Below are 25,589 nucleotides of genomic sequence, written 5' to 3'. Positions count from 1 at the left end.
ACATCTCGAGGTGAATCTGGGGTTCCGGCTGGAGCAGACCGAGACCCCTGAGGCCGAGTCTGAGTTATGTAAGCGCCATCAGGTCTGGGTGACTTGCAGTTAAGTTTCTGGCGTCCTGGCTGCATGGCACTCTCTTTCTTAACTATTATTAGTCATCATACAGGTGACATAGAGTGACCCTGTTCTGTGGATGGTCACGACTCTGCTTTTTACGTTTTAAAAGATAAATTGAGCACGAACGTCGGTGGTTTTACTGCTGGTGGTGACACCTCATCTGTCGTCCATTCACCCTTCAGAGGGCTTCCCTGGTGGCTCAGAGGTTAAAGCGTCTGCCTGACGTGTTTGTTGACTGACATGCCTAATGAGACCACGGCTAGCGCTGGTGGTTCCTCTCTGAAAAGCCTGCTTCTCTTCTCTGTCATAAGAGCTTCGTCCTGTCCTACAACAAGCCATTTTCTTGCTTCCTTCCGTGCCCCTTTGTGTGGCATTCCAGGGCTGTGATTGTGGGTTTCCTTCCTTTCCATTGCCTCGTCACTGTTCCATGAGCAAGAGAATCGGTTCCTTTAGCATCGCATCACAGTTTTCCCAGGAAGAGTTTTTCTTCCCCATCTTTCGGTATTTCTGCCTGAGTATTCTGTACCTCCACGGACTGTGTATTTGTTTACTTACTTCTTCTGTCAATGAACCATGTAATTAAAAAACGTGAATTGTATTATAGATAAGTATTTCTCAGTTGCGTAAATCTTTGTCCCTAACTAGGGTGATCGGCCTAACTTTAATACTTAGCTCTATCTACACAGATGATTGCTGGATATCAGGACATGTTCCAAACTAGAACTTGTAGCTTGTGTTACATATCCCCAGGTGACCTTCACACCCTGTACCCTTCCCTGTGCTAGAGGCCCAGCGCAGGCTGAACTGGCTGGTGTTCTTTCCAGAGGAAAGTTGCCCTTGGCTAAATGAGTGGTGCCTCACCAGGTACCCCATCTTCTCCTCCACCCGTACTCCCAAAAGATCAGCAACTGACTGACACAGGCTGCAGGAAACTGGCCTCCTCCCCTCAAGGCAGGGTGGCCTCAGCCACAAGACTTGTGCTTTTCCATGGGTTCCGGCTGAAGCCGCATTCTTGCCTGTTTTTTCCCCCTGTCATCTCCTGTTCCCCTTGGGACCTATTTCCTGAGAACTCTCCTCCAAAAAGCCACTCGAACAAGAATCCCCATCTAAGGCTTGGCGCAGAACCCAAGCCAAGACATATACCAGAACTGATTTTATCAGATTCTTCTTAAATCTGGATTTTGTTCTCTGTTCCTGCTCTTTAATAAGCAATAGCATCTTCTGAGCCTCAAGCTAGAAATCCAGAAGTCATCTTTCACCATTGCTCATCTTTTCCTTGTATACCTGTGGTCCTTAACACTTTTTGTCCCCAAATGTCTTTACTGTCTTCAGTTCAGTTCAGTTGCTCAGTCGTGTCCAACTCTTTGCAGCCCCATGCACGCCAGGCCTCCCTGTCCATCACCAACTCCCAGAGTCCACCCAAACCCATGTTCATTGAGTTGGTGATGCCATCCAGTCCTCTCATCCTCTGTCGTCCCCTTCTCCTTCTGCCCTCAATCTTTCCCAGGTTCAGGGTCTTTTCAAATGAGTCAGCTCTTCGCATCAGGTAGCCAAAGTATTGGAGTTTTAGCTTCAACATCAGTCCTTCCAGTGAACACCCAGGACTGATTTCCTTTAGGATGGACTGGTTGGATCTCCTTGTAGTCCAAGGGACTTAAAAAGTGTCAAAGGACATCAAAGAACTTCTGTGTATATCAGTATATCTATCACTATTTACCATATTAGAAATGAAAACTGAATGTATTCTAAATATTTATTAATTTATTTAAAACAATACAGACAAAATAGAAAAAATAATTTAAAAATCGAAAAAAAACACAAACCTACTAAAGATAACCATAAAACATGTTTTCATAAAAATAACTATATTTCTAAATAACTTGGAAGAATGGTCCATTTTTCCAAATCTCTTTACTATCTGGCTTAAAGGAAATTGGCTGGAGTTTTATATTTGATTCTGCCTTCAGTTTGTTGCACTATCACAAATTATGAAGCCTTTGGAAATCTCTGTTGAATCTCACAAGAAAATGAAAGTGAAAAGGGCAAATAACATCTTAGTACTGTTATGAAAACAGTCTTAATGTCACAGATCCTGTGGAAAGACCAGAGTCCCTGGACCAGCTTTGAGAATCGCTGCTGTGTATCAGTTGACAAATAAGTCCTGATTTTGCCATGAAATGTTTAGCAGTGTCATTAACCACACAAACTTCAGATGCTCACAACCTGGGTGAATCTGCTTAAACTCTGCTTCCTCATCTGTAAAATGTAATAACAATCACGGCTTATTGTACTACATCAAATATTTCATATAGACTAGGATATCCAGAAATAGGGTAATGTAGAGGTTGAGAGCATAGCGTGAATCCTGTTTCTAGCACTTAACAATGCTCTGCAGTCTTGAACCAGTTACTGAAGCTTTAGGTTTTGTTGTTGTTCAGTCTTATCCAGCTCTTTGCAGCCCCGTGGACTGTAGCCCACCAGGCTCCTCTGTCCATGGGCTTCTCCAGGCAAGAGTACTGAGGTGAGTATCCATTTCCTTCTCCAGGGATCTTTCCAACCCAGGGGTTGAGCCACACCTCCTGCACTGGCAGGTGGATTCGTTACCGCTGAGCCACCAGGAAACCCATGTTTTAGTTTCATCGTGTATAAAGTGTGATGATAATGAGCTTGAGATTTGCATGAGTTAATATGTATTAAGTGTCTTACAACAGTGCCTGGTACATAGTAAGCATTACGCACTCATTAGCTACTGTTATTACTGTTAGTCGTGATTAGTGTCCTATAAACGTTAGGTAATGGAAGTCATTACTGTTTCTTTCTTTCTACCGCCTAGTTCATCGCTCCTTGCCTGATTTATTTTGCACTGTTAATTGATCTGCCTGTTCCCATTGTTTCCTCTTGCCCGTAAACTCTCCATTCTAAGACACAGGCACAATCTCACCACCTCCTCACGTACACACTTCTCTGAGCTACCGGAGGTCTCCAAGGAGAGAACTGACGTCTTGGGATGTGGCCCAGGCCTTCTCCAGGCTGGCCGCCTGCCCTTCCTCCCACTCTGGTTCTTTCTGTTACTTGAGTCCGATGGCTTCTAGGCCTCAGCTGATCTCTTCTTACCCCACTTTGGCGCTTTCTCTCCAGACACACCCGGCACGTTGTGTCCACGTCTGTCCTCTCTCAGGACTATCTTTTCCCTCTGTGATTCATAAAGCTTCCGTTCATGTTCAAAACCAGCTCACCTTCTGCTGTGAAGTCACAGAAGGGCCCTCATGAGATCTCCCACTGCAGGTGTGAACTGGGAGATCAGGGGCCAACACGGGACATGGTGTCACTTTACTTGGAACAAGACAGTGTTTGAGAAACCACTCAATCCCAGTCCCGATCTCTAGTCAGATTGTAAATAAACCAGAAGATCCTAAGGAGTGTTCCTTCTTACCTTGCCATGCAGTTTCAACCTGGATGGAAAGGCACTCCCACCAGGGAGGCACTTACAGTCAGTTTCACAGGGTAGACCCCGAAGGGGCCAGCAGCTGAGACTCTCGTGTGTTTACACATACAGCTTTAGAGCACTGTTAATCAAGACTGATTTTTCTTTCCCCTGAGAGAAAATTCTAAGATGTGCCAGGACTTTGTCTTTTTGGTGATCCTTAAGATGAGATGGTTGGATGGCTTCACTGACCCAATGGACATGGGTTTGGGTGGACTCTAGGAGTTGGTGATGGACAGGGAGGCCTGGCGTACTGCAGTCCATGGGGTTGCAAAGAGTCGGACACAACTGAGTCACTGAACTGAACTGAAGATTCTTAGTGGCCAAGCTGTTGACCAAGTGAAGGTTCATTGGAAGCTTTTACCATGATTGGTGTCTTCAAAGATGCATGGGCAGCAAACCAGAGCTTTCTCCCTGCTGCTTCCCCAAGAAATTGCAAGCGTTTGCTAGGAGATTAGTGAGGACAGAGTTCTTCCAGGTAATTCATGTTGGCTGATGACTAGGCTTCAACAACATGTGAACCATGAACTTCCAGATGTTTAAGCTGGATTTAGAAAAGGCAGAGGAACCAGAGATCAAATTGCCAACATCCGTTGGATCATAGAAAAAGCAAGAGAATTGCAGAAAAATGTCTGCTTCATTGACTATGGTGAAGCCTTTGACTGTATGTGTGGATCACAACAAACTGGAAAATTCTTCAAGAGATGGGAATACCAGACCACCTGACCTGCCTCCTGAGAAAACTATGCAGGTCAAGAAGCCACAGTTAGAACTGGGCATGGAATGACAGCTGGCTCCAGACTGGGAAAGGAGCACATCAGGGCTACCCTCCGGTCCCTCCAATCAGAAGAAATGCCGCCTGCGAGATCTTCAGCTGGAGGTCGAGCTCTGTGTTGAATTGAAGTCTGTGCTGCATTGTTACAACTTTTAGACATTATAGATGGTAATAAAACCTCACACGTTTGAGGGAAAATCCATCAAATAAAAACCAAGATTATGAATCGTACTGGTTTCTTTGTGATAGCGGTGAGATAGTTGGAACTGCTGCTAGAGGCAATGGTTTTTGTTTAGTTTTAAAATTTATATTTGCTTTTGCAAAGATAATATGTCATACAGAGCAGGCTTTATCTCACTTGCTATTTCATTTGTTTTCTTATAAAGCATTTATTGCGCCCCAGATAACTAGGTATATTCCTGATAATGGGGATTCGCAAACCACAGAGCTTTACTGCAACAGAGTTGCTTGTTTGTTTGTTTTTCTCATTAGGTTGTAATTTCTATGATAGTGGCAAAGTATAGTGTATTTTTGATGATCCAAAATATATTTATGTAAATTAATCCAATTTAAAAAGTCATTCTATAGTATTTAAGAATGGCAACAATTAATATGAAAATGTATATTGTTAGTGTTACTATTGGAGAAGGCAATGGCAACCCACTCCACAACTTTTGCCTGGAGAATCCCATGGACAGAGGAGCCTGGTAGGCTATAGTCCATGCGGTCGCTAAGAGTCGGACACGACTGAGTGACTTACTTTCACTTTTCACTTTCATGCATTGGAGAAGGCAATGGCAACCCCCTCCAGTGTTCTTGCCTGGAGAATCCCAGGGGCGGAGAAGCCTGGTGGGCTGCCATCTATGGGTCGCACAGAGTCGGGCACGACTGATGCGACTTAGCAGCAGCAGCAGCAGCAGCAGCAGCAGTGTTACTTTGGATCATCAGCTGATGGCTGGTGGTAGGTGGCACCTGTTAATAGATTATTGATTTGTCTTCTGTGATTCTCAGCTTGAATTTTGTTTTCTTGCCTCTGGAGCAGTGCTTTCCAGGACCACTTCCTGTGATAAAGGAAGTGAACATTTCAGATGCAGCTGGTGTGACTGAGGAACTGACTTCCTGTTTTAATGTTAATAAACTTAAATGTAAATAGCACTGAATGTGACTAACAGGTGCCTTGTGGAGCAGGGCACTTCCATAGTGTCATTAACTTCTGTCAGAGTGGTAACAGCTGAATTACACAGATGGCTAGTCCCATCATTTTATTCGTGCAAGAAGCGGTTTTTGGAATTTTACTTACAGATACCTGTAATCAAGACATTAGTTCTTCCTTAAAATTAAATGATAATTAATATTTTCTGAAGTTCTATAAGAAAGTGGATGGACAAGCTCACTTTTTCCCTTTTCATTGCAGTGTGTTGATTGCTGGAGGACTTACTGTAAGGACCAAATCATGGACCCTAATGTCTGTTTTCACTTTGTCTATAAAGTTCAGTTGTTTTTCCTCATCTGTGTGAATGGGCTGTGGAGGGCAGCAGCGAGTGGCAGGGGTCCATCAGTGAGGGGTGCTTTCTGGGCTCACGTGTGGGAGTACGTGGAAGCTGTGTTTGGAATGAAAGTCCTTGTGATTTGGAGGAGGGGTGTCAAGCGGAGCCTGAGACTTGTGACTCTTGCAGAGTTCTGAACACTTAGCAAAATAGAGTAAGTTCAGGCAGCTGGACTACCTAGGACTTTATTGAGAAAGTATCCAGTCAGAAATGCATTTGTAATCAGGAAGGGAATGTGATTGATAGACCTTTCAATTAAAAGGAAATTTTTTTTCAGGGTTTTCCCTGGTGACTCAGTTGGTAAAGAGTCCGCCTGGACTACAGGAGACCCAGGTTCAGTTCCTGGGAGGGTAAGATCCCCTGGAGAAGGGAATGGCTACCCACTCCAGTGTTCTTGCGTGGAGAATCCCATGGACAGAGGAGCCTGGCAGGCTACAGTCCATGGGGTCGCAAAGAGTCGGGCACGACTTAGCAACTAAACCACCAAAAAGAAATGAATGATCATACCTAAGTGGCAAAAATCATGCAGCAGTTTTTATAGTAAGAATGTTTTCTAGTCAAGATGAAATATAATTGTTCAGTTCAGTCACTCAGTCGTGTCCGACTCTTTGCAACTCTATGAATCGCAGCATGCCAGGCCTCCCTGTCCATCACCAACTCCGAGTTCACTCAGACTCACATCCATCGAGTCAGTGATGCCATCCAGCCATCTCATCCTCGGTCATCCCCTTCTCCTCCTGCCCCCAATCCCTCCCAGTATCAGTCTTTTCCAGTGAATCACCTCTTCGCATGAGGTGGTCAAAGTCCTGGAGTTTCAGCTTTAGCATCATTCCTTCCAAAGAAGTCCCAGGGCTGATCTCCTTCAGAATGGCTTTTGCAAATAGATGTGCTATTTTTAATTTAATTCATAATCATTCTGATGATATTAAATCTTTGTCTTTAGAGAATTTATTCGTACTTTGAGAGATTGAAAGTCAGCATTTTTAAGAGCCTAAAGGATTCTTGATTAGGAAGCTACAGCAGAAGCTTATTGGTTGAGGAATATTTCTACCAGCCTCAACTCCAGCCAGTGTGTGTAAGGGTCTGACTCCCTCGAACACTTGGAGCTCCTAGAAGTTGGCTCTGTGTGTTACACTCCCTTGTGACCTACTGGGCCTCCTCAGATAGACTGGTTTGCTCTGACATCCCCAAATTCTTTGCTTCTACCCAGGGTGAGCCCATCACGTTCTGCGAGGAGAGTTTCGTAAAGCACCGTTCAAGTCTCATGAAACAGTTCTTGGAAACTGCAGTCAACCTCCAGCTTTTTAAGCAGGTAAGAGTGCACCTCCATGTTTTATTTTGTAACTTGAATGTATCAGAAACTTGTAACAGCTTTTTGTTACTGTAAGCTTATGTCTAAACTTTGCTATTAGAAACTTCCTTGCAGAAAACTGCCCATGCACAGCAGGAAGAGCGGTGACTAGGCATGACTAGTACGTGACTAGTATGACTAGGTATCTTCGATGGGCTTATCTTAGTTTGGTTAGATTGATACAGCTTGGTGAACAAACCAAGTTTTTTATAGGACCATCCCAATGTAATCTGATTTATAAAAAATGATTCCTAATTATGTGAGTTTTTAAGCTTTGTAAGGGGCTTCCCAGGAAGGGGCTCAGATGGTAAAGAATCTGCCTGAAGTGCAGTAGCCCCGGGTTCAATCTCTGTGTCAGGAAGATCCCCTGGAGAAGGGAGTGGCTACCCACTTAAGTATTCTTGCCTGGAGAATTCATGGACAGAAGACTTTCCACAATCACAAATTCAAAATTCAAAAAGAAGTTATAGTTCTGCTTGTGTGTCTTGATTTCTGGCCCAGAAAATATAATTGTCATTGCGAAAAGCAGCATCTTAACATCAGAATTCAGAAAGTTCAGATGCAGTGTGATCTTTCATCCTATTGTGTGATCACGCAAGTCTCTTAATTGAGGCTGGCCTTAGTTTCTGTTAATATTTGAATTACTTTCTTAACACTTACTTCTCTTATTCCACATGGCAATTTTAAGTGTAAAGTTAGTTATATGAATTCAACATTTAATGAATACTTAGAGTGTGTCATCAACTGTGCACAGGGCCAGAACGAAGACATGAGTAAAAACTCAATGATGCCCTTGAGAAACTGACAAGCTAGGAGAAATGGTTTTTGCTGTTAAGAGGAAAGAGACCAGGTAACAGAATAAGCGTTAGATCAGCATGGTGAAAAATCCAATACTGTTTATCTGTATTCTGAAGTAGTTTTAAAAAATGATCTGAGTTAGGAAAATGCTCTCTGGGCCATATACCTGCCTTACGAAATGTGAAGAAAGGTTAGATTTATCCAGTAGACCTCTTTAAGGAGCAAAGAGAAGCAGGTTGTGTGGGTTTCCAGATGAGAGGTGTCTTGTGTGAATTTCCAAGGACGGAGTGGGTCCCCTTTGGAGCTCTGTGTCCGTGGAGGGCCCCCGTGCAGACGAGATTCCTTCCCCAGGTTAGAGCAGGGCCGAGGGATGGTGTGCCAGTGCCGACGTTCGCAGCCCAGGGCAGCCCCAGGCTGGTGTCCAGTGCACGCTTGGTGAGTGTCCACGCCCTTCCCGTGTTTTGTCACAAGGAGACAGTTACACCTTCCATTGTCGAATCTGAGTTGTGAAGCTCAAGTTATGTGGGTGTCGAGGACTGAGTGGATAGGTGGAATAACATATCACTCCCCTTTGACCATGAGATTCTGTCACTAGCCTTATCATTTGATAAAGTTCATACGTGGTCTTTTTTTATTTTAACATAACTACAGAAAGCATATATGTATATATACGCACACACACATGTATATACATTTAGAGCCAGATGGAGTTGGGCTCGACCTTGGCTTTGCTGCTCACTTGCTTTTTATTCGTGTGTGTCTGTTTCTCTGTAAAATAGCAGCACTGTCCACCCCTGGCAGGCCGGGACATGGTTTATGTGATTTAACACCTGTGCCCTGCTGGCTGGACAGTGCACACAACTCTGTGAAGCTCAGGAACGTTAGTGTTGGCCTCATCCTGAGAGCAGCTAGGTTAACAAAACGTACATCTGTGCAGGGCTATATTATGTCGACGTAGAGAATGAACTTGTGGGCATGAAGAGGGAGCGCGATGAGCAGGGAGAGCAGCGTTGACGCACAGACGCTGCCGCACGCGAGTGAGAGGCGCTGGCGAGCTGGGAGCCCGCTCCCAGGCCCCGCGATGACCTCGGGGGTGGGGGGAGGGGGTCAGAGCAGGGCGGATATATGGACATGTACAGCTGGTTCCCTCCGTGTACAGCAGAAACCAGCACAACATTGGAAAGCGATTACACTTCACTAAGACAATGAATTTTTTAAAAGTATAATTTTATCAAAGAGGCTGAATGTAAAGTACGGAGACGGCCACTCGGAACCAGTCATAGAACAGTTTAATAGTTTACATATGCAACTAGACCGCATTCTTGAAATGGATACTACTTCATGCACCGTAAGAAAGTGATGCTTGAAGGTGCCCCTGCAGGGACCTGCGGCTCTGTTGAGAACACCACGGAGCCGCACAGGTGAGCCGGGGCAGGCTCGGCAGTGCTGAGCGGCGCCGACGGGGCCGGGCGGCCCCCGCGGAGCGTGTCGGGGGCGTGGGGCGCCTGCTCACGGTCTTGCCGCAAGCAACCGGGAGCACAGAGGGACACGCGGAAAGCTCTTCTGCGTGATGGACATGTTTATACCTGGTTGTTGGTCATAGTAACAGGATGATATACATCTGCCCAAACTCACTGAATTGTCTGCAGGTTTCTGCATACTAATTCCCGGTTGCTAAAGGTTGGGGGGGTGGAAAGGGAAAGCCAAAACAGGAACCAATTGGTTAAAGGAAAATAATCAACATAGATGAATTCTCAAAGACAGGACTGATGTTTCTGAACGAATATGAGTCCACGTTCCTGACTGTGAGTTTGTGACCCGCTCTGGGTCAAGAACCGCCCACGTCCTCTGTTTGTTTGACAAACTTGGGAGAACAGGAGCCCAGGAGAGAAGCGTACGATGTGAACGCAAGAGTTAGAGTCGGCTTTCGCCCCTGATGACACGGCAGGGAAGGATCCGGTGCTCGCATCTGCACTCTGCCTGTGTGTGAAGTCGCTCAGTTGTGTTCGGCTCTCTGTGATCCTGTGGACTCTCACCCTCCAGGCTCCTCTGTCCATGGAATTTTCCAGGCAAGAATACCGGAGTGGGTTGCCAGTTCCTTCTCCAGGGGCATCTTCCCGACCCAGGGATCGAACCCAGGTCTCCCACATTGCAGGCAGACGCTTTACCATCTGAGCCACCAGGGTTATGTATTGGAACAACTTAAAACGCAGGATTTGCAAAACGCCTTGTGGTGAGGATCACACGAGACAAAGCCCTAGCCCTTGTTCTCCAGGATGAGAAGTGTGATGGGAGATTCAGCTCTTGTAAATCCGGTTAGACTTGGTATAAAGCTAAACCGGAAATAAAAGCGTGCCTTCCCTCGAGCCACTTCCGGGGCTTGTGCCTCCAAAGCTCTGGAACCGGGAGGAGAGGCAGGAGCTCTGCGGACAAGTTGCCATGCACCAGCGTGCACAGGAGTCCAAAGCCTGAATTCGTAATGTCTGGTTTGGGCTGACCAAACTCAAATGTAAGGTGATCCTAAACTGCAGGTGTCCTCAGGCCCCTAGCAGCAGCAAGTGCACACCCTCGTTGAGGAACCACCCCACTTCATCCTGGCATCGGGTAGTTCTTCCAGCTGCAATCCTAAGGAGAGAGTTCACTGTTGACAGTCATCACACATACAGGGAAACAGATGATGAAACAGAAACAGCAGTCAGAAATGGATTTGCAAAGATTTCAAATACTGGAATTATCAGAAGTGCAGTATAAAATAGCTGTGCTTAAGATGTTCAAATAAGTAGAAGAGGCTTTAAAAATGTTCAGGACAGAAAAACTTTAAAGAATGTGAAGACAGTTTTAAGAATATAGCAAATAAACTTCTGGTAAGGAAGCATGTAATTCACATGAAAGGAAATTGATGTGTTTCATAGCCAGTCAGATCTAATAGAAGAGAGATTTGCTGAACTGGAAGATATATCTGAAAAATTATCCAGATTTTAGTACAGACCTATGAAGAAACAAAAACCATAAGAAATTCGAAGGGTGGAGTGGATGTGCCTGCAGTCCACAGGCTCAGTTATAAACAGCAGACAGGACGTGGAGGAGAGACCACATTGGAAGGACGGGGCTGGAGCCAGTGACACGCATGCTTCATCTGTCAGGAAGTCCCTCAGCCCCAGACTGAGGATGCAAGGAGAAATCTATACCTGCACAGTGTATTCTGCTCTAAAATATTCAATAAAGAGAGACTTTTTAAGTAAGTGTGAAAGAATTAATAAAAAATTCTTTAGAAAGAATACCTAGAATCCTTGGCCAAATAAAGTATCTTTTAATTGTAATAGAACTGTGACTACATTTCCCTGCAAAAGTGGAGTTTGCACTCTGTGTTGCCTATAATGGTCTGTCCACGTGGCAAAGCTGTGGCCCCCCTGTTACTTAATCATATGGCATCACCAACTCAATGGACATGAATTCGAGCAAAGTCCAGGAGATTGTGTTGGACAGAGGAGCCTAGCGTGCTGCAGTCCATGGGGTTGCAAGGAGTCAGACAAGACTTAGCGTCTGAACAGCAGCAGCAGAAAATCTAAGTGTTGCTATGAAGATACTTGTTTGTATGTAGTTTAAACTTGTAGTCATTTGGCTTTAAGTAAGGAAGACTATCCTACGTAAGCTGGGTAGGCCTGTAAGAACCGGGTGGAAGGCTTGTAAAACAGGCCCAAGGTTTGCCTGCAAGAGGGGAGCTCTGTCTGTGGGTGGCCACTTGGCCCCTGTCTGCAGACCCACCTGCCGTGTCTGTTCTTCCTGGCTGCCTATCCTCTGTAGCCTACTTAGCCAGCCCTCATAATCATGTCAACCAGGGTCTTATCATAAATCTCATATGTGTATGTGTGTCTGTCTGTCTGTCTAATCTCTTACTGGTTCTGCTTCTCTAGTTGAACCTTGACTACCACACCAACAGGAGAAAGACGTTCTTAAGGAAGAACTTTAAGTAAGTAATTCAGGGAGAAAATTTTCTTAGCTCTAACATGGAAGGTCTGAGATGCAAGAAGGAAGGAAGACCAAAATAAATGGTAAATATGCTTCCCCGGTGGCTCAGATAGTAAAGCGTCTGCCTGCAATGTGGGAGACCTGGATTCAGTCCCTGGGTCAGAAAGATCCCCTGGAGAAGGAAATAGCAATCCACTCCCATATTCTTGCCTAGAAAATCCCATGGATGTAGGAGCCTGGCAGGCTGCAGTCCATGGGGTCACAAAGAGTCGGACATGACTGAACGCACACAGTACCCACACATAGGAATTAAATTTAATCAGCATTTACTGTATCAGACAGGCAGGTTCTCCCACACATTCAAGAATCAATTGGTTCCAATTCAGTTTCCAAAAAAATCACTGTTTTGATTATGGCAAAAGAGAGACACTTCAGTTTCTCTTTTAAGACTGGGATAATCTTCCACTCTAAAATCTAAGATGACATGAGAAGAAAACATTATAAGCCAGGCATACTTATGACTACAGATGTAAAATTTAAAATATTTTTAGCCAATTCTAGCAAGGTTTAAAAAGATTACTGGTTCATGAGTAGATTGCCTTCATTCTGGAAATTAAGTGGTAATTGCACATTAGGAAATCTATGGATGTAATTCACTATATTAACTGATTCTGGGGTAAAATCATTCAGTTTAGTTGCTCAGTTGTGCCCATGGACTGTAGCATGCCAGGCCTCCATGTCCTTCACTAACTCCCAGAGTTTGCTCTAACTCATGTCCACTGAGTCCGTGATGCCATCCAACCACCTCATCCTCTGTTGTCCCCTTCTCCTCCTGCCTTCAGTCTTTCCCAGCATCAGGGTCTTTTCCAATGAGTCAGTTCTTCGAGTCAGGTGGCCAAAGTACTGGAGCTTCAGCTTCAGCTTCAACATCAGTCCTTCCAATGAATATTCAGGACTGGTTTCCTTTAGGATTGACTGCTTTGATCTCCTTGCAGTCCAAGGGGCTCTCAAGAGTTCTTCAACACCACAGTTCAAAAGCATCAATTCTTCAGCACTCAGCTTTCTTTATGATCCAACTCTCATATCTGTACATGACTCCTGTAGCTTTGACTTGATGGACCTTTGTCAGCAAAGTAATGTCTGCTTTTTAATATGCTGTATAGGTTGGTCATAGCTTTTCTTCCAAGGAGCAAGCATCTTTTAATTTCATGGCTGCAGTCACCATCTGCAGTGGTTTTGGAGCTCAAAAAAATAAAGTCTGTTACTATTTCCCCATCTATTTGCCATGAAGTGATGAGACCAGATGCCATGATCTTAGTTTTTTGGATGTTGAGTTTTAAGCCAACTTTTTCTCTATCCTCTTTGACTAAAATCATTAGATCATCACAACAGGTGCAAAAACTGTTCATAATATTCATGATAAAAGCAAAAATACATGATTAAAGACATTTTCAGTAAACATTATACTTAATATTAAAACATTAATATTTCTCTCTGAGGAATGTCCTATCTCTTAGCATTGGAACTCCTCACATATGTAATTGAGCCAAAAAATATATAAAGATTTAGAAAGTAACACACCAAACTCACTTGACTTTCATTACCTTGAGTATAAAGATCAGTTATGTAGGACATAAGGAAATAACTTAATAAATTTGACTTCACTGAAATTAAGAGATTTGACCATCAAAAGACTTCATATTTGCAATTCTTTTGAACCACCAAAGGGAGTAAAGTCCAGAATATAAAAACCAAACCTTCATGTTAGTTAAAAAAAAAAAAAAATGTAATTGTGCCCAAGACGTGGATAAGCACATGCACTTGGAAACCCTGAATGGCTGATGAAGACCGAGAAGACGCTCAGCCTTGTTTATAATCAGAGAGCAGCAGGTAAAAACATAATGGAATATCACCTCACACTCACCAGATCGGCCCAGGTTTAGAAACCTGAAAATCTCAGAATTTGGCAAAGACGTGGAGCGAGGGACCAAGTTTCACCTGTTGATAGGAGTGAAAGTTTGCACAGCTTGTTTGAGAAAGCACTTTGGTGCTAAAACTTAAACACACAAATTTCTTTTGACCTAGTGATTTCACTCTAAATTTAGCAGCAAAAGTCATGCACTAAAATTACTCGTAACAGCAAAATGCTGGCGCTGAACTCACGTTCATCAGTATTAAGATGACTAAGTGGTTATGTTCCTACAGTGGAGCAGCTGCACGGCAGAGAGATGAGCGCACTGCAGTGAAACTGAACGTGACTGAGTGAGGGGGAAGGAACACGTCGCTGAAGAGTGGATATGATGAGTCCTTTTATGTAACAGTGTTCTGTAGTGAGAAGAGCGAAATGATGTATGATTTAGGGAAACATTTTTGTGATAAAGCTGTGAAGAAAGACAAGGGAAGGGTAAGCTGAAAAGATTCTGATCGTTTCCTTAAGGGAGGGCATGTTCTGGCAGTTGGCTTTATCATTATGCATTAAGCTGTTCATTTATAATTTAAGTTATGTAAGTATTGTATGAAAACATATATGAAAGTGAAAGAAAGTGCAAGTGTTAGTGGCTCAGTTGTGTCTGACTTGTTGAGACCTCAAGCGCTGTATCCCACCAGGCTCCTCTGTCCATGGAATCCTCCAGGCAAGAATACTGGGGTGGGTAGCCATTCCCTTCTCCAGGGCATTTTCCTGAGCCCAGGGATGGAACCCAGATCTCCTGGACTGCAGGCAGGATTCTTTACTGAGCCACCAGGGAAGCCCCAAAACATGCATACACACAAATATATAGTATATGTATATGTGTGTATACATATATATATGTACACATGCTCTTTATGGATCCACCCATAATGGGCTGTGTTTTCACTGACAGCTGACTTCTCATCCTCTGCAGGCCTTGGTTTCTGTGTCTGTAACGTGAGTTAGACTGAAGGGTCACTAGGTCTGAGATACCTTTCGGCCCTAACATTCCACGATACCAGGGAATAAACACGGCTTAGATGGATGAGAGTTGGTTCCATTTGGATAAATTCCTCTTCAGATAATGGATTTGGAAGGAATCCCAGAAACTGCTTCTTAAATCCACAGTCCTGGCAGCACCGTCTTTAACTCGAAGCTTTACAGAGATTTGAGCTGGTATTTTTAGGTCTCTTCCTTTTATCTCCCATTACACTTAACACAGTAAAGGAAATTATTTTCTTGGGTATTGTTTGTTAAGACCCCTGGCACTAAAGTTTCTGCTCATTTTACTATGCAATTTCCATGGAAGAAGAGCTATGACAAATCTCGACAGCATATTAAAAGGCAGAGACATTACTTTGCTGACAGGTCCATATAGTCGAAGCTATGGTTATTCCAGTAGCCATGTACGGATGTGAGTTGGACCATAAAGAAGACTGAGTGCAAAGAACTGGTGCTTTAGAACTGTGGTGCTGGAGGAGACTCCTGAGAGTGCCTTGGGCTGCAAGGAGATCCAACCAGTCTGTCCTAAAGGAGATCAGTCCTGAATATTCATTGGAAGGACTGATGCTGAAGCTCCAGTACTGTGGCCACATGATGCAAAGAGCTGATTCATTGGTAAAGACCCTGATGCTGGGAAAGATTGAAGGTGGGAGGAGAAGAGGGTGACAGAGAATGGATGGCATCACTGACACAATGGACATGAGTTTGAGAAAGCTCCGGGAGTTGGTGATGGACAGGGAGGCCTGGAGAGCTGCAGTCCAGGGGGTCGCAAAGAGTCGAACATGACTGAACGACTCAACAACAGCAACAACGACATTCTCGCTTTCCCCTCCTGACTCTCTGGGCAGTTTCTCCAGGGCCCTTGCTCATCGTGCTTTCCTCTGTCTATTACCCGAATGTCTCTGTACTCAGACTTCCACGTCTCTGACTCATGCCAGCTCCTGGGGCTTCCTCACGAGGGACCCTAACTGCATTAGTTACCTATGATGAGGGGTCTTGAACACGTCTTTATTCAGATGGTGAAAGTCGCTCAGTTGTGTCCGACTCTTTGTGACTGCAGGTATGTGTGTGTGTGTAGTATCTTTGTGTATGTGTGGGCATATACACACTCCCACACATACACGTGTGATGCCTTTTCACATAGATGCATCCTCACATATGCACCCCTTCGTTTGTGTATTAGTTTTACTCTGTTGCCTAAACCAGAAAATTAGGCATCATCTTTTCTCACGCCATCATCTCCAGTCCTTCCCACATAGTTGTTTGACTGTGTCCTGTTGACCCTTCTTTCTGAATATCCTTCGGCTTTTCCTCCTTCGCTCTCTCCAGCGCAGGTGTCAGTGACTTGCGCTGCGGGAGTGGTTTGTGTTCTTTCATTTAGCCCCCCTTTCAAGCCAGAGAGTGTTCTTTCTGAAAAGCAAATCTTAAGTCTTTCTCACTATGTCTAGGACGCCACTCAGACCCTAGCCTGGCACACAGAAGCCTTCACCTTCTGGGTTTTGCCGCTCTGATTTTCCCTCTCCTGCATCTCCAGAGACCCTTACTGCGGCCGTCCTGGGCCTTGGCTGTTACTGCGGCCGTCCTGGGCGTTGGCTGTCAGGTCTCTGAAGATGGTTCCTTGTCTTTATGCTCCTCCCTTGAGTTGCAGTAGATGGTAAATAGTGACGGACTGAATGAAGGTAATTATGAATGAATGAAAATAACATGCATTGAGTACTGACTCATGCTGGGTACTGTTTGAATGCTCTAAGCTGGGTTCATCTTCGCAGTGGCCACAGCATGTCATACTTTATCACTGCCCCTTTGCACTCTGTTAAACCTTAGTTATGGGGAGGTGAAATAACTTGCTGAGAGTGCCCACAGTAGCATGTGGTAAAGTAAGGACTTGGATGTGCTCAGTCGTGTCTGACTCTTTGTGACCCCACGGACTCTAGCCTACCAGGCTCCTCTGTCCGTGGCATTTCCCAGGCAAGAATACTGGAGTGGGTATCCATTTGCTTCCCCAGGGGATTCTCCCAGCCCAGGGATTGAGCCTGTGTCTCCTGCATTGGCAGGCGGGTCCTTTACTCCTGAGCCACCAGGGAAGCCTGGGACTTGGACACAGAGCAGCTAAGACCCCCCCGTCTGCCCAGGGGTAAATGAGGAATAAGGGCACGGGTGCTGGCTGCCTCCCTGTCTCCTCTGCCCGCACTGTCTCTCTCCATTCCACGTTACTCAGCGCAGGCATTCTAGTGGTGTAGACGCTTGGTATTGTTAAATAAAGAAACCAAATAAAACCCGCTATTCCTATTGTAAGGAATAGGCAGCAGAATGTCTTTATGATTGTGGGAGGTGAAGAACTTGAAAAATTGAATATAATGGAGCTCGTTTGCAAAAATCCTTACATTGTAGGAGTCAGGTGTTCCTGTGTTTTCCATTGAGTGGTGTCTGTAATTCCCAGCCTAGAGCCACGTAATGCTGCAGTGCGTGAAGTGGGCATTCTGCGAGGCCCTCGGTGCTCTGCATTTTGTGCCGTGACTTAATAAGGTGCTGGACAAAAGCAGTCAAAAGCCAAATATTTCACTCTTATGTTGGTTGGAGACTTTAGAAAGCTTTTAACATAAATAATACATTCTTATACATCTCTCCATTTTCCTGTTAATCTTTTTTGAAAGAAGCATGATAGTTTCTTATTTATGGGATGTCATCTTTAGCTCAGATCAGCACATGCATCACTAGAGCTAAAGAGTCAACCATTCTGGAGTATTAGGAAATAGTTGACATATGAGCAGATGGGAGATGGTAACTGTATCAAGCACATATTTTATAACATGGAAAAGTAACATTTGCCCTAGAGAAAATGCAGACACTTGTTGGTAAAGAGAAGGAGTATATCAGGAGAGAACTTATTAGGACTGGAAATACATTTTTCGGCATCCTTTGTTGATGAGTTTCGAGTAGCATCCTAAACTTTGTTTATCTAAGTGTGGTCCCAGACCTCCTGCAGCAGATTTAGCTGGAAAGTCTATTAAAGATGCATGTCCTTGACGCTCACCTTCAAATTTGTGATTTAGGGGTCCTGAACTAAAACCCAGAGATTTACATTATTAATGAAATACCATAGAAATGGGGCTTACTGACTGGCGCAGTGGTGAAAGAATCTGCCTGCCAACGCAGGAGATGCAGGAGACGTGGTTTCAATCCCTGGGTCAGGAAGATCCCCTGGAGGAGGAAATGGCAACCCGCTCCAGTATTCTTGCCTGGGAAAGCCCATAGACAGAGGAGCCTGGCGTCGCATGGGGACGCTCCATGGGGTCGCAAAAGAGCCAGACAAGACTGAGCAACTAAGCATGCGTGCACACGCCATAAAGACACGCACACTGTATAGAAGCACTCACCTAAGTGTCCTTTATTCCTCTTCTCATTCGACAGTGTATTTGAGTGTCTGCTCTCCTAGGAAGTGTTCTGGGTGCTGGGTTGCATTGGAGAACAAGTCAGAAAAGAATTTCTGATGTTGTGAATTCTGTGTTTCTATATGAGGGGGACTGAAAATAAGTTAACTAAATTATGTAGCATGTTGATAATTACTGTGGAAAAGGAAATAAAACAGGAAAGGAGGATCACCAGGGGTCAGGGTAGGATTGCAGCTTAAAGTAGCTTGAAGTGAAGTGAAAATTGCTCTGTGGTATCTGACGCTTTGTAACCCCATGGACTATATAATCCATGGAATTCTCCAGGCCAGAATGGTGGAGTGGGTATTCTTTCCCTTCTTCATAGGATCTTCCCAACCCAGGGGTCGAACCCAGGTCTCCCGCATTGCAGGCGGATTCTTCGCTAGCTGAGCCACAAGGGAAGCCCAACTAAAGTAGCTTATTAGTTGGGTAGACTTCAGGGAGAGTGTGGCATTTGAGCAGCGTCCTACAGGGTGGTCAGATGTGGAAGCAGAAGAATGATATCTAAGGCTGTGCTGTAATTTGGGTGAGCAGAGACGGCAGTTTGCATCTGGTCCATGGAAACTGTGAGGACTGATCAGATGTGGATCTCTTCTGAAGATAAAGTCAGTGGATGCGCTGAAAGATTTAATGTGAAGTATGAGAGAAAGAGGAATCAAGAATCCATGGATCCATGGTTTCTCAACCAAGAAACTGGCAGGATGTGTGTTAATTTTTCTGAAATGGGGAAGACTGTGGGGAGGAGAAATCTGGGGGGAAGAATAAGCATTCAGTTTTGGACATGAGTCTGAGATGTCTGTTAGACATCCAAACAAGACATTAATCTGGGGCTTCCTTGGTGGCTCAGACAGTGAAGATTCTGCAGTACAGGAGACCTGAGTTTGATCCCTGAGTCGGGAAGATCCCATCGAGAAGGGAATGGAAATCCACTCCAGCATTCTTTCCTGGAGAATTCTGTGGACAGAGGAGCCTGGCAGGCTATATAGTTCATGGGGTTGCAGAGAATCAGATAATGACTGGATGACTAATACTTTCTTTCACTTTAGGCAAATGGATAAAGAGGCAGAGGCCAAAATTAGACCTAAGATATGAATGTGGGCGTCATCAGTGTGTTGAGAGATGGTTAGAGTCATTGGACTGGAGACCAAGTGGGACAGTCAGGGGAGAGTATAAATGGGAATGACAGGCGGCCCAGGGGCTGGGGAGTAGCAGAGGGCAGACCAAGGAGGAGGGGTGAGTGAGCGACCCTGGACACGGGAGAGGGTTCAATTACCGCTGGGGCCAAGGAGAGGACGAGGGCTCGGCTCTGTCAGATGCTGGTGACAGGCTGAATCAGGGGAGAATGTGGACCTGACCTCTGGGCTCGGTCACGTGGAGATGGGACGCCCCAGTGGGCACAGCGCTGCTGGGGAGGTGAGGGAGCCCGTGTGACTGCAGGGCAGGCGAGGAGGCCTTGGGGACAGCAGTCCTGGTGGCTGGCCTGAGTTGTCCCCTAAGGAGGAGCATCGACAGGGACAGAGCGGGAGAAGACATGGGGTCAGCAGGAGCACACGAGTCTGTGGGCTGGGCGAGGAGCTGGTCTTCGCGGAGCCGACACCGCACTTGGCTGGAGGAAAGCTGGTGCCCAGGGCTGGCAGAATGCCTCCTTCAGTTGCTTTAGATTCTTTTTTTTAATCAATGGGATTTGGAAGCAGGGTCATCAGCTGAAGAGAGGGGGGAGGCCGTTGGACCTTCAGAGGGAGCAGAGGTGCAGAGTAGATGGAGAGTGAGGGGGCTGGAGAGGAAAGGGGTTGCCTAGAGCACTGTTGAGATGTTAGGTTGTGAATTCAGGAGAGAACCGGCCTCACGGCTGCTCAGCTCATCCCTGGATCTCTGGGCCTCTGTGCAGGCCTCCCAGATGCTCACTTCCCACCAGCCTGCTCTGTGCTGTGTTGATGGCTGGGAGTCCCGTTTCCTAGGTCTGCTTTCCCGCTTGACCCCAGGCCCGCTGCCTCCCTGCCTTCTAGCCTCGGCTCAGGCGTTGTCTTCATCATGACGTCTGCCCTGGACCTCACTGTCCACACCTGAAAGCTCCTTGCCCCCCACCCCCGAGCTCCCCTAGCAGTTCTGTTTTATTTTCCACACTTATCCCCTCCTGACACATTACGTGACTTATTGCATTTATTATTTCATGCAATCTGCTCTGCACCCTGCCCTGCCATCCCCCAACACTAGATACTTAAATCTTATGAAGGCTTGAATCTTTGTCTGTTTCACTCATTTCTGGTCTTCACACATCTAAAAGAGAACCTGGCATATGGTAAATATTCAGATAAAAGTTTATTGAATGAATGAATGAGTTCATTGTCTGGTGGTCATGAAGTTCAGAAGACTTAATCCTGTTGCAAATTATTTCATGTCTGTTGATATATCTTAGAAGGACTATTGTCCCATTGAGTTACTGGTTCTAATGATAAATTGCACAGAGTGGTAAATTTTATACCCTTCAGAGTGAGTTTCTCTTCCTTGTACCATGGCGGTCTAATTTAGTACGCTTCAGTCATGTGATTACCCCGTCCTTGAAATGGAATAAATATAATAGTTTATTTCTGTCCCTTCACATACTTCATCCTCTTGGTTTAGCTTTAAGCTGACCTACCTTATTCCCACTTGCTGCAGTCTGTGTTTATATATAGCTACGAACTGAAGGCCTGGCATTGAGCACAGATCTGTAAGCACCTGATGATTTAATTTATTGTACTACTTCAGTGTGGTTCTCACTAACCCGTCAGGGTTTACTGAGCCTGTGTAAGAAGAAATATTTAAATTAGACAGCTTATTTTTTTTAACCCCAAAGTATTATATAGAAAGGAAATGTTAAAGATCCATAAGAAATTAATATGTTTTAAAAGTATTTTTTTTACAATATTTAAATTTTTACTTACATTTCTAAAGATTTCTGATTTATTAAAAATGTTTTTTCTCTAGCTCTCAAGACTTTATTCATTATCTTTGTGCTCAAAAAGGGTTTCTAATAAGAAGTAAATTTTTGAAATGTAGTCATTAAGGGGACAGCAGAGGATGAGACGGTTAGATGGCATCACTGACTCAGTGGACATGAATTTGAGCAAACTCGGGGAGCCAGTGGAGCACAGAGGAGGCTGGTGCACTGCAGTCCATGGGGTCATAATGAGTTGGACTGAGCAACCAAACAACGTTTTTCTTCAGGCAAAGGAGTGTCAGTCAGTTCAGTCAGTTCAGTCGCGTCTGACTCTTTGCGACCCCGTGGACTGCAGCACGCCAGGCTTCCCTGTCCATCACCAACTCCTGGAGCTTGCTCAAACACATGTCCATAGAGTCAGTGATGCCATCCAACCATCTCTTTCTCTGTCGTCCCCTTCTCCTCCCCCTTCAATCTTTCCCAGCATCAGGGTCTTTTCAAATGAGTCAGTTCTTTGCATCAGATGGCCAAAGTATTGAGCTTCAACTTCAGCGTCAGTCCTTCCAATGAGTATTCAGGACTGATTTCCTTTAGGATGGACTGGTTGGATCTCCTTGCAGTCTAAGGATCTCTCAAAAGTCTTCAACACCACAGTTCAAATGCATCAATTCTTAGGCGCTCAGCTTTCTTCACAGTCCAACTCTCACATCCATACATGACTACTGGAAAAACCATAGCTTTGACTAGATGGACCTTTGTTGGCAAAGTAATGGTCTCTGCTTTTTAATATGCTGTCTAGGTTGGCCATAGCTTTTCTTCCAAGGAGCAAGTGTCTTTTAATTTCATGGCTGCAGTCACCATCTGCAGTGATTTGGGAGCCCCCCAAAATAAAGTCTGCCACTGTTTCCACTGTTTCCCCATCTATTTGCCATGCAGTGATGGGCTGGATGCCACGGTCTTCGTTTTCTGAACGCTGAGCTTTAGGCCAGCTTTCCCACTCTCCTCTTCACTCTCATCCCGAGGCTCTTGTGGGGGTGCAGGTCTGTGCGCTGTGCTGCACGTGTGACCCTGCTGCTTTGCGTCAGGGACCAGAATGCCACTTTGGCACTGACGTCAGTGCCCCCCCCTCCTCATTTGGCCCCCTCTCCTCAGGACAACCTTCTCACGAGCTTTTAACTGAAAAATCACATATTTCTCTTAAAATGATAGAAGAATCTTGAAATGTAATCGCTGTCATCCTCAGAGATTTGATGGATTGATTGCAATTAAATATTTATAGGACACATGTCTGAACCACTGAAGTCATTAGAACACAGATTAGTAGCGCAACTTGTTTTGGATTTGGGGACTAAATGCCAGAAATGGGCTGAGTAGTGAAGTATCAAAGTATTAAGAGAAACGTACACTTTGTCTCAGAGGAAAGATACATTCCCCGTGGTCCACTGGCCTACTGTTCAAGTGTAAGCTGTGAATCTGGCCAGAACATATTTTTTACATTTTTTTTGGTGAAGAAGCTTGCCATCCAGGTGTGTCCTTTATGTTTTATTGTATTTTTATAAGTTCATCTTATATTGTGTTTCAAAAGTTGAAGTGGTGCACGTCCATTTCCGTTAGGCAGTGGCGCATGCTGAAGTGCGTTTACAGCAACACGTCGTTTCTTTAGAGTCACTCAGTCTCCTATTCAGATAGTTATGTGAAGATAAACACACTTCAGAAAACCTCAGTGATGTCAGTATCAAAAAGAGGCAGCAGGAAGCAGTTTTGCTGCTTAATTACACTTACCTTGTAACCTGTTACACCACCTTAAGATCACATCCTAAGGATTAACCAGATCCACTTCTTGTAATTGTTGATGACTTAGAGGGGATGATGGTATTGATTTTAAGGAATATATTTATACTTAATAAATAAATTTCAGCTATTTTTCATAATTAAATTATGGAATCTACACTGTGGAATTAGGCCTGTGAGCTCTCTTGAGATTTCTAATTACGATTTTTAAGTTTCGTGTGGTTGTTTCGCATGTTTAGCTCCAGGTTTTAATTTTTCCTTTTGGAATAAAAAGCAAAATATAAAGATTTACGTAAAATGCATTATCTTAAAAAGCATACTCATGCATTCTTTTAAAAACCTACTTGCAACCTAACTTTATCTTATATGTGAAGTACCTCCATTGTTATTTACAGTTTTACCTATTATTACTTGCCATTCTTAGCTCATTCTTCCAGAATGTGCATCTTGAATGCATTTGCTAAGCGATGTGTGTGGTGTAGCCTTTGCTCTTCCTGAAAGTAATGCTGTTTGGTTGAAAATTCTCTCTGTGTGTACAGCAGCAGCTACTGTTTTCACCTACAATGAAACGCTCCGGTTATGAGTGGTGTGACCGTGAACCAACCCCACTTGGGAAACAAAAAAAAGCTGTTATTGAATCAAAAATAGAAAAAGGAGTTTAGAGAACTGTTAGGTTCAGCATTCCTCTCCATTAATATCTCTTCTCAGTTGTTCCTGGGGGTCTGCGTTGGTGTGTGTGTGTGTGTGTGTGTGTAATGTGTATGTGTGTGTGTGTGCACACAATCCACCTTTTAAGAACATTTTCATTAAGTGTGTATGTTGATAAGTGTCAGTCACTGAGAAGATTGTTTGCAAAGTCAGTGATAACATGGGGCATTTTACCAAGTGGTGCATTTCTGTTAGCTCAAATCACTAGTTTAGTAACACAAAGTAATTAGTCATGCTCAAAAATGCATCATCAGTAAATAGTTTTGAGATTTATCTCTTTCTAGACTTGAAGTGTTCCACTCAAACTAAAATGAATGGATTATTTCCAGTAAACATAAAAATGAAAACCTTTTAAAAAGTCTTGTAGTCTTAATCTTTTAAGGCAAATTAAGTCCTTTAAAAGGATGTCTTAGTTTGTTCCACTTGTCAGTAATGTATTACTTTAAATTTATCATTGTGCTTCACCTTATTTTTTCAAAATCCATCACATTGGATCACTTTAGTTTGATTTATCATACTGTGTTGAAAATGTGCGTAAGTCAAATTCTGCAGGCGTTTTAAACTACATTAGTTTCAAATTAACTGTTTATTGTATGTAGTAGCAAAGACACCCAGGATTGTAAGTTACTGCCTTTTAGCACAAGATGAAATGAGTAATTCCAGATATTATAGCTATTTAACTCTTAAACCACGTAAAGTGTGTGCCCTTTAGGATCAGTTCTGTGTGTTGCATCCCTCGGTAAGCGTCTATTTCCAGTTAACGTGTTGGGCGTTAAAGCTGCCTCTACCCAAGGGGCCGTGATCCCTTCTCAGGAAGTGCAGGAGTTGGCAGAGACGGGAAGGGTGGAGGTGGTGGGGAAAGTGGACTTGAGTATTTAACGTTTACTGTGTGCCCGCACCGTGGGCACTAAATGTGATCGTTTAAATTTTTAAGAGTATAGTTGATACACAGCGTTGTGTTAGCTTCAGGCGTCCGGCACAGCAGTTCAGTTATGTATCTACTCTTTTTCAGATTCTTTTTCCATATAGGTTAGTACACAATATTGAGTAGAGTTCCCCGTGCTATACAGTAGGTCCTTGTTTATTTATGTTATGTATAATAGTGTGTATCTGTTAATCCCAAATTCCTGATTTATCCCTCACCTTTCCCCTGTGGTAACTAACTCTCACAAAATCCCATCAGATGTTTCTGTGTTGTTATTCCCATTTTACAGAAGGGGAGACGGTCTCAGATGCAGCAGGCTGCCCGAGATCATAAAGCTAACAATGGCAGTGAGAGGCAGCCTCTCAAACACCAGGCTCCACGTTCAAGTTCGTTTGTAGTCTCAGTACCTCCTCCCCGCCAAGCATAATGCGGGTGTTAAAATGGGTCATCTATGGGCCCTGCTCTCAGTTCTCACTTTCATGAGAGCAGCTCATACTCTTGGCAAAAATGCCATGGCCGTGTCCTTTTAGATTATGTCCCTTTAAACTCATTTTACCACGTTTTTGGTCAAAACCGTCCTACGGTAATAAGGCAGTTAAACGTCATTTTGCACAGGAACCTGTTGGTTCATTGGCCGTTCTTTCCTAATTTGGGTCTGGAAGAGATTTCTGTCTCGGCATCTTAACCGCCGACGCGCGGTTAGCGGTCTCCAGTTTCTGCCCGGGAATGACACCGACCTCACCCCTCCTCTTGGTTAGTTTTGTTCTTTAACCATTTAACCAGAAAACCAGGGCAGACCATGAGAAAGTTTTAGAAGTCAAGG

At 44.4% G+C, this 25,589-nt stretch overlaps 1 protein-coding gene across 13 annotated transcripts in view; it reads left to right on the top strand.

The window, feature by feature from the left end:
• DENND1B (DENN domain containing 1B) overlaps nt 1-25,589 on the top strand; it is a 271,609-nt gene that overhangs the window by 195,472 nt on the left and 50,548 nt on the right. For all 13 annotated transcript variants that reach the window (XM_060396762.1, XM_042229295.1, XM_042229292.1 and 10 more), the window contains one exon: nt 7,131-7,232. In XM_060396762.1, coding sequence (XP_060252745.1) covers nt 7,131-7,232 — 102 coding nt within the window. The remainder of the gene's footprint in view (nt 1-7,130; nt 7,233-25,589) is intronic.

This window comes from Ovis aries, chromosome 12 (assembly GCF_016772045.2).
Source record: "Ovis aries strain OAR_USU_Benz2616 breed Rambouillet chromosome 12, ARS-UI_Ramb_v3.0, whole genome shotgun sequence".
NCBI classification, from domain to species: domain Eukaryota; kingdom Metazoa; phylum Chordata; class Mammalia; order Artiodactyla; family Bovidae; genus Ovis; species Ovis aries.
Note: the sequence above shows the minus strand (reverse complement) of the source record. Positions and strands in the feature narration are given on the sequence as shown.